The sequence below is a fragment of the Belonocnema kinseyi genome, chromosome 7 (assembly GCF_010883055.1).
Source record: "Belonocnema kinseyi isolate 2016_QV_RU_SX_M_011 chromosome 7, B_treatae_v1, whole genome shotgun sequence".
NCBI lineage: Eukaryota > Metazoa > Arthropoda > Insecta > Hymenoptera > Cynipidae > Belonocnema > Belonocnema kinseyi.
This window is the reverse complement of record NC_046663.1, coordinates 59,948,013-59,965,442: the sequence shown is the minus strand read 5'-3', so window position 1 is coordinate 59,965,442 and position 17,430 is coordinate 59,948,013. Positions and strand designations below refer to the sequence as shown.

Below are 17,430 nucleotides of genomic sequence, written 5' to 3'. Positions count from 1 at the left end.
AATCAAATTTTTGAATCTATGAAAAAAATAAATTTTTTGAAAATTTTCAAAATTTTGAAAAGTATATAACTTTTCTAATTTTCATCAAAATTAAACATTTTATTTGGATAATTTGCAAGTCTTTTAACCATCTATAATAATCTTTGAAAAACAATTTTATAATATAAAGAAAAAAAATTTGAAAATTTTGAAAATGCTATAATTTTTTTAATTTTGGGCTAATCGAAAAAATCAGCTCGAATAGTTTTGAAATGTATTTGGTATCTAGTGAAAATTTTGAATGAGATTTTTGGATCTATGAAAAAAATAAATTTCAAAATTTTGAAAATGCTCCCAATTTTTTTTATTTTTGTTTGAAATATCTGATTAACGAACTTACCCTTCATTTTGGGTACCTTCAGAAGTGTATCAAATGCGGACTCGATTGGACAGACCCTTCAAAAGTTAGCGTGGCTACAACATTCAGGTAACCATACATACACACATACAGACATACAGACATACAGACAGACATTCACCGATTAAATTATATGATTTTCGGATTCTGTGAATGCCGAAACGTAAAGATCCGTTAAAAACCAGAGATCGAAAATTTGGACGATTACATTACCTTCTCAGGAATGAGCATGTAAAAAAACCCCTTTGTTCAATATTCTTCTTGACATAATCGAGTAAGTTTTAATAGTGTCCCATCTATTTAAAATTGCCTTTTCAACTAATTTAAGGGGTATACTCCGAAACATTGCAACAACATCGAAAGAAATCATTACATAGTCATCTAGAATCGTTTTTGGAATAATAATTTTTTTTAATTCCCAGCAATTTTTAATATTGTATTTTGAAGTTGTGATAGAGTTTTTGAGAATCAAATTAAAGTTTTGTTCCAACAATGAGTATTAATAGTTGAAATAACTTTTCTCAAAGAACACAGAAAAAATACCTATTAAAAAAAATGGGTAAAATTAACAAATTTGACGTTGTTACGGAAATCTTTGTTATCGAGACAAAGTTATTAGTTTTGATAATAAAGCCAATTTTGTTGAAATTAAAATAAAAATTTGTTAAAAAGAAGATGAATTGCTAAGCTTACAAAGTTATTTGTTTTTGTTATAAAGCCCATTTTGTTAAAATAACTATAAAAGTTAGTTGAAAATTAACTAAATTGCTACATCAACAAAGTTATTTTATTAAAATAACATTGGTAATTAGTTATTATATCAAAATTTTTTACTTGTGATACAACTTACATTGGTTACATTTAAAAAAAAATAAGTAAAAGTGGCAAAGAACTTTATTAAGTTATGTTGAGACTTTGTTATCTTATTAAAAAATATTGTTGTTTCTATTTTTTTCCATAAAAATTTCATACTGTTTTGTTAACGTAGCAAATTCAAATTGTTACTCCTGCAAACACTTGAGAAAAAATATAAATTTATTTTGATAACGGTGCAAAGATATTTTGTTAAATGATCATTAATAATAGTGTAAACGACCAAGATTTTTTAAGAATCATCCAATCTACTTATTGCTTTAGTTACGATAATTATTAGTATCGATAATATGGTTTTGATACGATTTATAACTTCTTAATGATTGGAACAATAATTCCTTTCTTAAAATATAAAGCAAAATTGTTAATTTTGCTTATTTATAACACTGATTTTGCCTATAAATGGAAAAATGGTTGATAAATTAAAAGATCAATCTGTATTTCATTAATTTATTAACTTATTTTTTAACTTACATTCATAGAAATATCAAAATTTAATAATTAAAAAGTTATAAAAAGAATTACATATAAGAGAAATACACAGGTCATTCATATTTAAAAAAATTCTATTTACAAGTTGCATTTAGATGTAATGTAGTAGTTTAAATCATTCATTTTGTAAATAATGCATCTAGGATTTTATGGTAATGTTTTAATAAATAATATTTAATATAACAAATAATATTATTTGTCAGCATTACAAATAACTTTGTTAGTTATAAATTTGTTTTATGGCAACAAAGTAAGTTTGTTATTCTAGTAAATAGTTTTTGTTATGAAATTAACAAAGTTGGCATTGTTATTTTTACCAAGACTTATTTGTCAATTGAATCATACCGTTTGATGAAACAACATCATTTTCAGTAACAAATTTTTAGATTGTTAAAGTAACAAAACCTTTTTTTCTGTGAATATCCACCTTTGTGAATCTTTCTGAAAGCATGATATCGGGCAAGAACTGTGTCTTCAGTATTAATATCACTCCATCTTATATCATTTTCTAATAGTCCTTTCTTTTTCCAATTGTTAAGCATTTTGAAAGCGTCTCTTTTTAATGGTTTTAACGGATATTCATTTGATAAATCAAAATCATCATTATTAGAAAGTAAGTTCTCCATATTAAATTAAACATTAACTTGATTATTGGACGTCAAATAGGATCTTAAATTTGATTTTATGGAAAATAATTTTTTCAGCTGCCCCGCTCTCAGGAACGTCACAAAGACTCCAGGTGGCTCTTATGGAGACCCAACAAAAGCGTTAGAGCGATTAAAATCAAATCAATTTTTTTGACTCTCTAAACCAGACGACCACCTAATTTCGATTTGATTGTAATACTTTGAAAATTATTTGGAAAAATAAACTAGTATTCTTAGTCTGGGAAAATAAATTGAGGAAATAAGAATGTGAATCTAAAAGTTATAAAAAAATATGTCCTTGTTTCAGAAACACATTGGCGTTTAAGACCCCAGGATTGCCGTTTGTACCAGCGATAGCAGTCACTGTGAACATTTATCTTATATTCAAACTAAGCGTGCTGACGCTAGTGAGATTTACGATTTGGATGATTCTTGGTAAGCTAGTGAAGGAAATCATAATTATTCATTTTTAATCAGTGTTAACAGTTAAATCATTTGGAAATGATAATTTGGGAAAATAATACAATTTCAGGTTTCCTCATGTACTTCTACTATGGTATTAAGCACAGTAGCCTTGAGGAAGCCAGTAAGTCTGAAAATTTGGACGACGCGGTTGCTGGGTCTGCTGGAAATATTGAGCTCACCGTTACTGAGCCTTCGAAATTTTATCCTGCACAAGATCGTAATATTTACGAAGGCCAGCAACTTGATGTCTTCGGTCAGCCAATCTTTGGCAGTACGAATTTTGGAGGTACGCCTAGCCAAAATGCAGCCCAAACTCAAGAAAGAGCTCTGTTCGTTAAACAAGAGAGTTTTCCGACCTGGGACGATTAAAGGTAAAATTTGCACGCATTTTGGCTGCACTTGCGCGATTGACGGAATGTCGGAATGTTGTAGTAAAAAAGAATTTCAGAAATTGCAGACTTATCAAACTACAAAAAAAAACATTTTGATTAATACTTTCATACTAATTAATTTGATTCGATTATCTTATTTCATGAAAATAATGCAGGTGGATTCTCTTGTTATTGTTATTTGACTGTAAGTAAAATTGTAAAAATGTACATCATATCTATCATTTCATATCGTATAGCATAAGTGAAAGAGATATTTTTTATAAACATGAGAGGGAAATTAAAAAGTCACAAATTTTGTATTGTTTTTTATTATAAACTGAGGCTTTTTTTGAATTCAATTAATAGAAAAAGGGATCCAATTTTTTTTCGTTATCTTTTAAACTAGGTTAAGAATATTATACATATATCATCATTCATTCAAACTCAAATTAATTTCAAGATGTCATTTTCTACACCAGAATCTTGATCTAGTGACAATGTCGGGAGTTGCCTTGAACTGGCCTTGTGACTAAATCGGGGAAATCGAAACGTAAACAGTCAGGGCCGTTTAAATAGTTTCCAATTGGAATGCATAATATTGTGCAATATACCCGACTGAGTGCTCGCGCACTGCGGCCCTGTCGAGGCATTCCGAGGCAAGAGTCGCAACACGGCTATACTCGATTAAGTTCAACCGGAAAGTACTTGCGCAACCAGTTTTTCTTTTGTACGTGATTCGGGGATGTCCTCCGGTTATTTTGAGCCAGGAAAGAAAAAAATTGTACTACCCGTTTTTGAAAAAAAAAAGATTTGTTCATTTTTAACGATTAAAAATCTCATTTTTCTCGGAAATGACGCAAAATATGAATAACAGTGTAGAGTTCAAAATTGTTCAGATTCCTGAAATCTATTAAATTATACCCTTTCCAGATATATATCTTGTTTTATATAATAAATTTTTCCAAAAATATAGAAAAAATCGACTAAAATAAGATGTAATTTAACGAATAATAACATTTTATTTATAGAAACGTTTTTTTTCAGTTCACGGACTATCTAAAGAATATGTAACATGAGATTTTTAAGGTTCCTAAACTCCAAAGTAGAGAAAAATTCGCTTTTATCTCGAAAATGGAAGAAATATCAATTTTATCAACTGAAAATCTCATTTTTCTGAAAATTGTTTTCATAGTTTAAAATTGTTCCTATTTTCAACATCTATGAAAATTTAGCTTTACCAGATCTAGTTCTTGTGTATTTTATAGAAAATTCTAAAAAAAAGAATGCAAATTATATTAAAGCGACTAAAATAACATTTAGTTTGACGAACTTATGTAGTTTATTTTTTTAAACATTTTTTTAGTTAAATATCAATACTCAAATTCGTCCCCCTTTCTGAACTCTTTAAAATGATATTCTCACCAGATAATTATCATGTGACTTTGAACAAATATTAATATTATATCGTTTGTTCTATATTTTTAAATACATTTTTTCAAAAACACACGATAAATATCTGGTGTGGGTATTATATTAAAGATTTCAGAAAGGAGAACGAGTTTCAATATTGATATTCAACTAAAAAAAAGTTTAAAAGAATAAACTCTTGAAGTTCGTTAAACTAAATGCTATTATAGTCGCTTTCGGTTTTTAACCTTGCCTGGATAATCTTTCGCCTTATAATTGCTTCATTTTTATTTGAGATGTGGCGAGGATTGCGACGCCAGCGCTATCTATCGTCGTTTAACTTCATTAAATTGGAGAGAACCGGGGATTCCCATCTGTCAGTTGCTTTTTGCACTTTTTTCTAAATGGTATTACGTAAGTTTAGTTCCTCTACAATAGTATAATTTATTTCGAAGGAAATATATAATTTAGTACACATTTTTTTCGTGTTTTCTGTTACTGATTGTACACGTTTTACCGAAATTTGCTCACTTCCGCGTCACACAGTAAACGAGATCAGAATTATTCTCCTAACCTCGGTGAAACTTTTGACGAAATATTTTAAATTTTTAATCGTTTCAAGTCTTACCTGCAACACATTTTAACTTTTGTTTATATGTGTCGTTTTAAATCTGGTGTCCTGATTTATAACTCGAATTAACTCATACATTGCCCGTTTCCCATTGCTGTTCAGGACGCCGTAGCAGACAACAGCTTTTATACCATCGTAGGATAAACTTTCGCCAAACAGCATGTAAACTTTAACAGCGGAAAATTTTACATGCAACAAAATTTAACTTCAGTTTTTGCTGTGTTAATAATCTCACGTAACATATTCTTTAGATAGATAGTGAACGGAAAACAAACCTTTCTAAAAATAAAATGTTATAGTTCGTTAATATACATCCTATTTTAGTCGATTTTTATCGATTTGCTCTATGTTTTTGGAAAAATTTATTAAATACAACAAGATATATGTCTGGAAAGGGTACAATTTAATAGATTTCAGGAATCTGAACAATTTTGAACTCTAAACTGCTATTCATACTTTGCGTGTTTTCGGAAAAAATGAATTTTTTGATCGTTGAAAACAATCCTTTTTCTCCAAAACTTTCGGGTTAAACTTAATCGATTCTAGCCTCGCCCTGTCTTCTGAGAAACTGCGCGGGCCAGAAATTCTAAAAATTATCAAAAAACCGAGGGTCACGAAATCGAGGTTCAGGTGTACTTACAATCAGTGTTGGGTAAGTTACTTTTTTTGAGTAACTACTTAAAGTTACGTTACTTAACGAACAAAAGTAACTAGTTACAGTTACTTAAAGTTACCTGAAAAGTTACTTTTTTCTTTTCCTTAATTTTTAAATTTAAAAATAAAAATAATTAATACAAGATTAATAAAATTATTTATTATTATTATATTATTACAATAAAAATATTATTAATTCATTAAAATATTTTAAAAAACAGAGATTGGTTTAGTAAATTAAAAACTAAACAGATATTTCGTCAAGTGAACAGTAATATATTTTTGGAAATTGAATTACAAAGTACATAAAGTATTCGAAAAGTAACTAAAATTAAGTTACGAGTTACTTTAAAAAAAAGTAACTATCTTACATTGCTTACAATATTCTAATACTGAAAAAAGAGAAAAAAGAATCTTAAAAGCCATAATAAGTTTCTGCAAATAAAAGAAAATGATTTAGAGGAACATTAAAATAAAATGTAATATAATTCTGCAATTTTTCGAAAAGGTACAGCGTGCTTGTTGACTACTGTTCGGGAAAAATGTAGCAATTTCGGTAATATTATTATCATAATTCTATACGATTGTTGTAAAGAGAACGACGTGAGGAAAATAGGGATTGCAAGCGTGGAAAAATATCATTGTTACGTTTTAGATTTAGAGTGAAGAAAACTCTTTTTCTACAATAACAAAATCTTTGAACAAATAATGATAAAAGTCTTGGAAATTGTTTTGGTAGTCTAAGAGGGAAGCGTAAATGAATTTTTCCACCAGATAAAATCAATGATAATTAAGAAGGACAAGGACTGAATGGAAGAGACCACTTTACATATAAGGCAAAACTTCCGTTTTACATGAGCATTTCAGTAAAAATCATTCCACATTATATTGTATCGAGCGAACGAGTGAGGAAAACGTGAAATCGTGATTGTGAGATTGAAATACGAGCGTAAGAGAGACGAGAGAAAGAAATCGATCGTATTAGGCGTGCGGGAGAGAAAGAAAAAAAATGGAGTCGCAGGAATATTTCAAAGATGTTGCCTAAATCTTGTCTTTCCCAACTAGTCTAACGTGTAATCCTAAATCTAAGCTCACTGTAATATTTATCTACGTCTTACCTCGTGTACATCGTAATTGTTATTTTACATCATTTGTATATTCATCCTCTAGACGTTCAGCCTCGCAGAATTCCTCGCGGGAGGGGGAAATGAGGGCTAATTTTTAATTTGTATGATCGATGTCTTCGATACAGTTTTCCAAGTGTAATTTACGACTTCGCTCTGCTTGTTCGTTATGTAATTACTGGGACGTATCCAGGCTTTGGAAATTTTTGCTAATGGGGTGAATCTTTAAAATTCGTAATTTTTAATAACAGAATTTTTTTTAAAATAAGAGCAGTAGGAAAGTTATAATAAAAACTATTTAAATCATTCTGATTGGAGCTTCAACTAAAAAAGAGATGTCTTTTTCCAATTAAATACATTTTTGACCCTCAAAGTGCATACATGGTAAAAATCATGGTAAAGTACATCGTGGGTGTTCAACACCCCAGCGTATTTAATCATGTATTGCTTAGCCCCTATTGAATATTTTGTCACAATAAAATTATCCGATTTAGTTTAAGGTATTTTTTATAAGGTAGAGTTGATTTTATAACCATTTATTTATTTTAAGTTTGTTAAAAAAATTATTGAAAAAAAAGTTTAAAAAATTGGTTTTTTATTTTTAAAAATCATAACTTTCTGTAATTTTCATTATTTTAACCTGAAGATTTTAAGGGTTAAGTTTTATATTTCAAAGATAACCATCTTTTAATTGCGAAATCGCATTCAAAATTGGCCAATTTCGACTAAAAACCATGCTGATTTCAAATTAACTTCGAAGAATTTTAATTTTTACAATAAGGCACACCTACATTTTCAAGTACCGTCAATATTTACTTCGAAAATTTATATATTTTTAATAATATATTTAAAGTGAACGTCTTAATCTTCATTTGTTGATTTTACGATTTTCTCATTTTACTAATAATTCGATAAGATTCAATTATAAATCAAATCAGGATTAGGAATTAATCCTGGATACGTTTCTGTTCGAATGTTGTGAATTGGATTAGAAATCGAGTTACGAATTCCCATTGATAGAATCTTATTAGAATCCCTCAGATTGATTTGCATATACATATTCCGTCGGCAGGAACGACGGTTGGTGTTTGAAGATTTCGCTTGAAAATATTTTTGGAAAATTCACAAGTCCTTTGCTACTGGCGGAGGATAACTTTGCACGTCTCGAATACTCGAATCGAACAAGATTTTCGGAAAGGTATAGCTTTTACTTAAAATCCTTGCACGGTACGATGGCTGAAAAAAATTCAGATACATATAGAAAAGTCTCGATTTCCTATTGCCATGGAACTTCGATCCTGAATTACGAATTGTTAAATAGAAGCGATAGATTTATTATGGTAGGATTTACACCGACGAGTGGGAAGTTAGCTATAGGCGCGTAAAACCTTGGGGGGGGGGGGGTGCCTCAGAAAGAGCGTGAAAGTAAGGTTGCCAACTTATAAAATTGATTTAAGCATTTAATTTAATTTAATTATTAATTAATTTAATTTAATTAGAGAGTTGCTAATTCCAGAAAATCAGGGAATATCAGGGAAAACCTGATAGCGTTAGGGAATTTTCGAGAAACTAAAGTTGAAGTTAATTTTATTATTTTCGTTAAAAATCACAATTATTTGGTTGAAAATTAATTTATTTTGGTTGAGGATTCAAACTATTCTAATCAAAATTAATCTTTTTTGGTTAAAGTCAACTATTTTTTGTATAAAATTAAAATCTGTTTTTGTTGAAATATGAAACATCATGTTTTTCGATAAGAATTCATCCTTTTTGGTTGCAAATTCAACTTTTTAGTTGAAAGTTGAACTAATTTCTTAAACATTCATTTATTTGAATGATAATTCATCATTTTAGTTGACAAACCTTTTTTTTTGTTTAAAATTTAATTATTTTTTACAAAATTATGTTATGTTATTATTACTTTTAGTTAAAAAATTATCTGTTTTAGATGAAAATTTAACTGCTTTGTTGAAAATTCATTTATTTGGTTAAAAATTAATTTTTTTTGCAGATTTATCATTTTAGTTGAAAATTTAACTATTCTATTTTTTCTTAAGAATTAATTTCTTTGGTTGAAAAAAATATATTTAAATATAATTTTTTGTTTCATAGAAAATTCATCTCTTGGATTAGAAATTCTACTATTTTGTTAAAAATTCATTTTTTTGGCTGAAAATTCATTCCTTTTTAGTCTAAAATTGATTCTTTGGCTGAAAACTCGTTTTTCTTTGTTTAAAATTTACTTTTCAAAATAAAGTAATCTTTTTTAGATGAAAATTAATGTACTTTGTTTTAATTGAGTCTTTTTTGGTAGAAAATTAATCTTTTAGCTACCAAATTCAACTATTTGTCTACAAATTCATATTTTTGGTTGAAGATTCATCACTTGGATTCAAAATTAATTTTTTTAGCTGAAAATTCATTTCTTTTTAGTTCAAAATTAATTTTTTAACTGAAGGTATAACATTTTTGCTTAAAAATTTATTTTTTTAGTTGAAAATTTATATATTTTATTGAAACCTTATCTTTTTTTGATAGAAAATTCATCTTTTGTGTTTAAAATTGAATTATTTTTTTAACATTACATTTTTTTAAATTGGGTTTTTTAACTGAAAATTTAATTCTTATACTTTTGATTGAAAAATATTTTGTTATAAAATACATATTTTGTTGAATATTAGTTTTTGTCGGTTTAACATTTATTTTTATAACATTTTAACTATTCTAATTTTAGTTAAAAAGTGATTTTTTATATGACAATTCAATTTTGTATTTGGTTAAAAATTCATATTTTTGGTTGAAGATTCATCACAGTGATCAAAAATTAATTTCTTTGGCTGAAAATTCGTTTCATTTTAGTTCAAAATTAATTTTTCAACCTGAAGATATAACTATTCCATTTTTGCTTCAAAATTTATATTTTTAGTTGAAAATTAATTATTTTGCTGAAATTAAAATATTCTAGTATTGGTTTGTAAATTGATCTTTTTTAGTTAAAAGTTTATATATTTTATTCAAATTGAATTTTTTTGGGTAGAAAATTCATTTTTTGTGTTTTAAAATTGAATTATTTTCTTGCGATTTCTTTTTTTTTGTTGATTGTTTCGACTGAAAATTTAATTATGTTATTTTTGGTTCAGGAATAACTTTTGTTATGAAAAAACAAAATATTTTTTTGAAAATTAGTTTTGTTTGTTTTTGTAGAAAAAAAATTTTGGTTCAAAATTTATCGTTTTTATTTGAAAACACAACTAAACAGTGTTTAAAATGTATTTCAAAACAAATTTTGTTTACATTAATATTATTAATCTTCTAGGCGTATAGTTAGTTTTATACCTAGAAGAATTTAAAAATTTGGATATTGTAGCAATCCTGAATAAGGCACTGTTTAATGCGAATAATATGTATTCCATTACTTGGTCTTCTTTTACCATTTAAATTAGGCGGCCCTTCCAGTTTGAAGCGATATATTTTCCCGCGATATTTAAGTAATTTAATTATTATTAATAATGATTGAAAATACGATTTTCTAAATCCTAATTCAAAATGCTTATAAATGCTCATTAAATTCTCAAAGAAAATAAAGGTCAAGCAAACAAAAGCAAAAAGATACCGACAGTTTCGAACAGCTGAAATACATTTATTTTATAAGTTGGCTACCTTTGCTTCACGCTCTTTCCAAAAAGCGAAAGTTTCGCACCCCCAAAAAGTTCTACACACTTAGCTAACCTTCCTCTCGTCGTTGTAAAGGTGTAGAAGGTGCGTGAGTCGCTAAATTAAAAGAAAATTTTTATTTTCGTCCAATTTATGCTCAATCGCACATCATCCACTAATTTTACTTAATTTGTACGGCTCTTTTAATGGACAAGGTTATCTTTAAGTGTACAATATATTTACGAACTAGGTATAGAATGTATTGAAATTAACAGTAGTTTACTCTATATATCAGGTTATGAATTATATTTGGATTTAATCAAAGATTTAATTCTTAGTTGTAATAGTAGCTCGAGAAAGGGAAAATCTTTGATTTTAATATTAGTGTAATTTTGCGTCTCACGTACACGCATACCTCGAGGAGCGCTACCTGATGTATAATGTTAAATATTTTGAATGCACATCTTCACAACTTAAAGAGCGAGAAAAGTAGAAAGCAATAGATGCCCAGTTCCAAACTATAAATCTCAAAGCGTAAATGAGAACAAAATATAGCGCAAGCACTCTGATTTAGTGTATGTTATATAAACAAATTTAAAATTCGTATAATTTTTCTAATTTCTGAAGTGTAAAATAGGTGTCAGATTCCGCGTAGCTTTAATTGTTAGGTTCGTTTTCCTCGGCTTAACACGCGAAGAAATAACAGGGAGACCGAACCTCATGGACAAGTAGTAAGTATAAGTATACCCGAATTTCATTCAGGGTCGCCTGAACCGTTTCCAATTGGAATACATGATATTACGCAATCGCTGCATGTGAGTACTCGCGTACTGCGCCTCTCCGCTACGCTGCTAGTGTTTTTCCGACAAGAGTCGCAACCGGCGACTTCTAGGAATTGCTAAACCGCGAACGACTAAATCGAGATTCAAGATTTGGTCTCTTTATTATTTCTTCGTATCTTAAAAACAGAACTGAGATGTCGACAAGTATATGCGGTGAAGGGAGCTCGCGTATTATTATTAATAAATGGAAATATAACTGGTTAAAAAGTATGACATACACGCTACTTTATCAGAGGATAGAAAGCAAATGTTAAAAAAAGTTTGAACAATTAAAACAAATATTATATTGTTACTCAGATATTTAAAAAAAAGATTTGTTTCGCAATTTTCATGTCAAGAAAAAATCATGTTTTCCGTCTGTTTCGCTTTATACTTTTGTAAAAATATTTATTAATTTCCTTAATGAAACTGATTGTTCTAATTTTTCAGATATACATACATATCGATTCGTAAATATTATGTAAACGCTTTTTTAACATTATATTTTACAATCAGAGGTTTCAGCTTCTAGCAAGATTAACTCGAGATGAATTTTAATGAAATAAAGAAAGGTTTTAATCGAAAAACGTAACTCAATTTTTTATCCTTATTGTATAATAGTACCATGCATATCTTATTTAACCGGTTTTCTATTTAATGAATGTGCTTAGAAGTATGTATTATTCCATTTGTTATTGTATTAATATATTATAGTCATTGCTAACTTAGAGGAGATTTATTCTAATGTGAAAGAACAGTGCCTGTACCCCAGACGCTAGAAAAAATTAGATCCATCCGTTCGAGTTTTGAAGACCTCCGCAAAAAAAATCGAGAAAGTTAAATAAAATATAAGCATTTGCACGACGGTTATAAAACTCTTTAGATTGTTTATGCGTCATATTGTCGACATCCTTGTGATCGCCGATAATCTGAGACGAATATACGATTTTATTTGCCTCGAAAATTCATTTAAAGGAGTAAAATAAAAGTACGAATTATTATTATTAAAAAAAATGTTTCTTAACACATAAGGAATTCCATATTTTTGTTCAATGTCAGGTTTTAAAGAAATTCCAGGTTTGAATTTCATTATTCGGATTATCGGTGAGATAAAAAATTATTCATACATATACAAACATATCTTCCGTCGTGTTCACACGTTATGCGTTACGTTAAAATGTAACTAATGCATTAAACATTTTAAGAAGGAATCATGGTAAAATATTTTTTATACTAAGTAGATTTGCTAAGCTCTATAAGGTAAGAATTTTTCATCACTGTATACATTTAATTTCATGAGATAATTTGTTTATACAATTATTATCACAATTATTAATAAAAAGATTCTAATTTTCTTCGTCACAATCAAGGAGAATTAAAGAAATTATGTTAAAAAATTAATGATCACAATCGTGCTATTAATTTTTCTGAAATGGTTCACACAGTGATGGATAATTGTTTCCAAAATGAATTTCCTTTTTTTATAGCGGAAAGCACTGTTTCTAAATTGTCTGATTTCGGAAAAAATCTTATTGCCGGGTACCTTTCTCTTGATTCGGAAAAACGGGGTCTATATGAAAATCAATCATGGAAAAGCATTGGCTTTTCCATGAAAATGTAGAATTTGGTCAATACCGAGGAAAATATTACATTGGGTGAAAGTTACTTCAGTGGATTAAATATGCGAGTATAAGATTTGAATCTCAAAAAGAGAAAGCATTCGTGATTGATTATTTTTCAACTAAGGGAGTGGACATGAAACAGAAGCAACAAGAAAGAATTTATTATCAAATTTCAATGTGGTACTTTACTCTATGCTTTTTAGTTAGACTTTCAAATTTTTAGATAGGAGGAAATGGCCTATTGAATTTTGTGCGTACAGGGTGTCGCAGAGACGAACTATATTAATCTAAGAAAGCAACAAAAAAAGAAGAGGATTGGAGAGAAAACATTTCTTTCCCTTTGTACAATATAATTTCGGTCATACTCGTTGGCTTTATACCGACGAGCGGAAGGAGCTATACGCGCGTAGAACTGTTTGGGGAGCAAACATTTTTCGAAAAGCGCGTGAAAGAAGGGCTGCCAACTTATAAAATTCATGTAATCCAGCTGATCGAAACGATTGAAAAATATATTTATGCAAAATCAAACATAACCAAAAAGATTCAATGTCTTATCGCTTAACACGTTTTTTGGGACAATAACAACTTTTAAAATTCGTAAATTATTCAAATTAAAAAAAAAAATTTAATTTGCGGCTTGTGTGCATCATTACATTTAATGACCTACGTTACCGACAGTGTCGATCATCTGCATGGACCATGGACATAGGAAACACGGGACTAGGCATGCCATCCTAACCTTGGCGAGCGGGGCTGAATCCACGGGAGGGGGGAGAATTCCATGAGTGGGGAGAGCCGCTATCTTACGATGTACCATTTGATTATGCGCACGAGCATTTTTGCCGACAAACTGCGCATGAAAATATAAACATGTGGGCGCTGCCATGTTTGTCGCGGGACATCAAAAGGTGGCGGACCTCCCCCCTCATTGCATCACCCCCGCAATGGCATGCCTAATCCCTTGTTTCCTATGTCCATGATCATCAGGAATACATAAATTTAAAAATTTGGTAATCATTCCTTCACGCTCTTTCCGAGGCGATTCTTTTCGCTTCTGCGCACAGTACTACGCGTGTGTAGATATACTGCCGCTCGTCGGTGTGAAGACAACCACTGTTAGTCAACTGTTACACAACTGTCAAAAATTAAAGAGTAAACCACACCTAATATTCCTTTAAAAAATTTCTCTCCACTCTAATATATGTCCTGTATACTATAATTGTAATTAAAAATTGCTGTACTTGTTCTGAAACATTATTACACAATTTTTAAGAGGTATGGTCAGTGCGAAGAGAAGTTTATTCACCGAAAAAAAATTTCAAAGCGGGAATTAAAAACGTAATATCTCGTTGAGGCGCTCTTCACTCGAAAAAGATTATCTTCAATTTTGAAGAAACTTCAAATGTTTAAAGTTTAGCTTCAATCTTAGATCAAACTTGAATTAATAATTTATTGAAGTTTTTACATTTATTTATCACATTTTATTTTATCTTATTGTAAAACTTATTTTTTTCGTTTATTTGATCTTTAATTATTCTAGTCCAAAAGTGATTCCTTTTTTTTATAACATTTTTTAATTTATTGAAATGTTAATCGATTTTTAGATTTGCATCTTACTAGTGAGTTACAGATTTTTTTTCTTATGGGACGGTCTGTGATGAGTGTAAAATAAATAAAGAAAAAAAGAAACACAAAAGAGAAAATTGCATTGTGTGAATGTCTCTGTATATTATAATACGAAAATTTCGTGTTTCGCGACGAATCGTCTGTCGCCCATGATGCCAGTTTTGAATTTGTAGTCTATAACAAAACAGAAAATAAACGTTACGCCCGAAATGTATGCCGTTCGGGAATGAATCGAGTTCCAATATTTGATGCTTGGCATCTTCAAAGAACAATGTACATGAAGGACAACATTTTTCCATGTAAAATATATCCCTTACATGACTACGTTATTTAATATCGATAAGGATCAAAATAAAAGTGATTACTCAAAAACTAATTACCTTTGGCATATTATTATTCTTTCCGAATAGCAACTGCTCTTATTAGTTCGAATCTACAAAAAAATAGGCTAAACTCTCACCTATTTTTTTCCACGTCAGTGGCTGACCAATTAAAAACAGAGGCCCGAAGAGCGGGAAACCCTCTTTGGTTTGAATTAAGTATTTTAGCATGACGTCATGGGAATCAATAAAACTCTTTCGAGAAAATATTCTAAACGTCAAATCAAGTCTAGAAAGTTTAGAATATCTATTTAGTTCTAACGTTTATAATATTTCCTCAAAAAAGTCGTCTGCAGTTATAGTACCATGTACTAACCTTCCTAACGGCTAACAATTCCACCCATCCTAGCATGGCCCCATCCGCGACGTCATGCTGCAATCAGAAAATTTCCGCGGAAACAGTGCCTTGTTCTCGAGCCGAAGTAAGACGCAGATGAAATTTACTATAGTACGTGTCACATTTGTTGTGAGTGTTTTTTTTCAAAGTGTTTACCAGTTGAGGTTATAAAAAAAAATTATGAACATAATGAGCAGTGTTGATGAATTAAAGGAACATGATGTAAGTATCAATTTTACGTACAGCCTTGTAGATTTTTTTGCGTTTTTTATATGAAAAGTTTCATTTGAGGCCTTAATATTATGTATAACGCATATACCGGCTTATATATTTAACAATGTTTCATTTGCGAAAATTGAATAATTTATCATATTTGTCTGGATGTAAAAGAGAAAGGGAGAATAAAAAAAGAATTAAAAAAATTTTTAATTATATTTTGAATAGTTCCACATTATATTATTTGCAATATATATTCGTAAGATGCATACAATTAACAATTTTAATTCAAAATTTATAATAATTTTGCAGATATACTTAGCATTTATTGTATTTTAAATACTTGTGTACTTAATTTCGCGCCTATAAGCGTTCCGTTCATTTCAAAAGTTGTCAAACACATGCACCGGAATGACCGTAACTTGGAATGACCGGAACACGAATCACAGATCATGTTTGACAAGAAGGAACTTTTTCGTCTTGTCGAAGGTGCTATGCGATTTCTGTTCCGGTCATTCCGGGCTACGGTCATTCCGGTGCCTGTGTTTGACAACTTTTGAAATGAACGGAACGCTGATTGGCGCGAAATTAAGTACACAAGTATTTAAAATACAATAAATGCTAAGTATATCTGCAAAATTATTATAAATTTTGAATTAAAATTGTTAATTGTATGCATCTTACGATTATATATTGCAAATAATATAATGTGGAACTATTCAAAATATAATTCAAAATTTTTTTAATTCTTTTTTTATTCTCCCTTTCTCTTTTACATCCAGACAAATATTATAAATTATTCAATTTTCGCAAATAAAGCATTGTTAACGATATAAGCCGGTATATGTGTTATACATAATCTTAAAGCATAAAAAAAACTTTTCATATAAAAAACGCAAAAAGAAATGTATAAGACTGTACGTAAAATTGATACTTACATCATGTTCCCTTAATTAATCAACACTGATCATTATGTTAATAATTTATTATTTTTTATAACCTCAAGTGGTAAGCACTTTTGAAAACAAAAAACACTCACAACAAATGTGACATGCACTATAGTAAATTTTATCTGCGGCTAACTTCGACTCGTGATCAAGACACTGTTTCCGCGGAAATTTTCTGATTGGTCAACGCTTCATTCCGGCCATTCTGGGATCCGGTCGATACGTCATGCGTAAACAAAAAAACTGATGTGCATGCAGCCTCATGGACCGCGACTTTTTCAACTGCGCATGTGTCGAAAGTCGCGGGTCTATTTGAAGTAACAATGTGTGAAGTTGTAATATTACATTAATAATAAATTATTATTCCCAGCCCTTCCCGCGTGAAAATAAAAAGTCCTTTTGTTTCAAGATCGGGGAAATAGGAGAGGCTTCACTGTACATGCTTTCTTATTTTATTTTGTGGTTCCGCAAGCCCCATAGGGTTAAAAATGTATTTCCCATTAGAAAACTAATTTTTGTACATTTTATTCAAAATCGTCAATATTAGGTGAATCGAGTTGAAATTTAACATTTCTCTTCACAATCAGCTGCTAAATACAAACGAATAATTACTTTTTAAATATCACACCCATTAGTCTGTTTTATAGCGTTCCGAAAAACCTCAGAAGTAAAGAATTGGGTTTTAAAATATTCTTGTCGTTTAATAATTCAATCTCTAAATAAACTTGTTAAATAATTTATTATTTTTTATAGTAACTTTATGCTA

General features: G+C 29.5%; 1 protein-coding gene across 1 annotated transcript in view; it reads left to right on the top strand.

Moving 5' to 3' along the window:
- Positions 1-3,321, top strand: part of LOC117177073 (probable cationic amino acid transporter) — a 119,748-nt gene extending 116,427 nt beyond the window's left edge. The window contains exons 12-13 of the mRNA XM_033367555.1: positions 2,717-2,844; positions 2,942-3,321. Coding sequence (XP_033223446.1) covers positions 2,717-2,844; positions 2,942-3,243 — 430 coding nt within the window. The 3' untranslated portion in view covers positions 3,244-3,321. The remainder of the gene's footprint in view (positions 1-2,716; positions 2,845-2,941) is intronic.
- Positions 3,322-17,430: the final 14,109 nt, after the last annotated feature.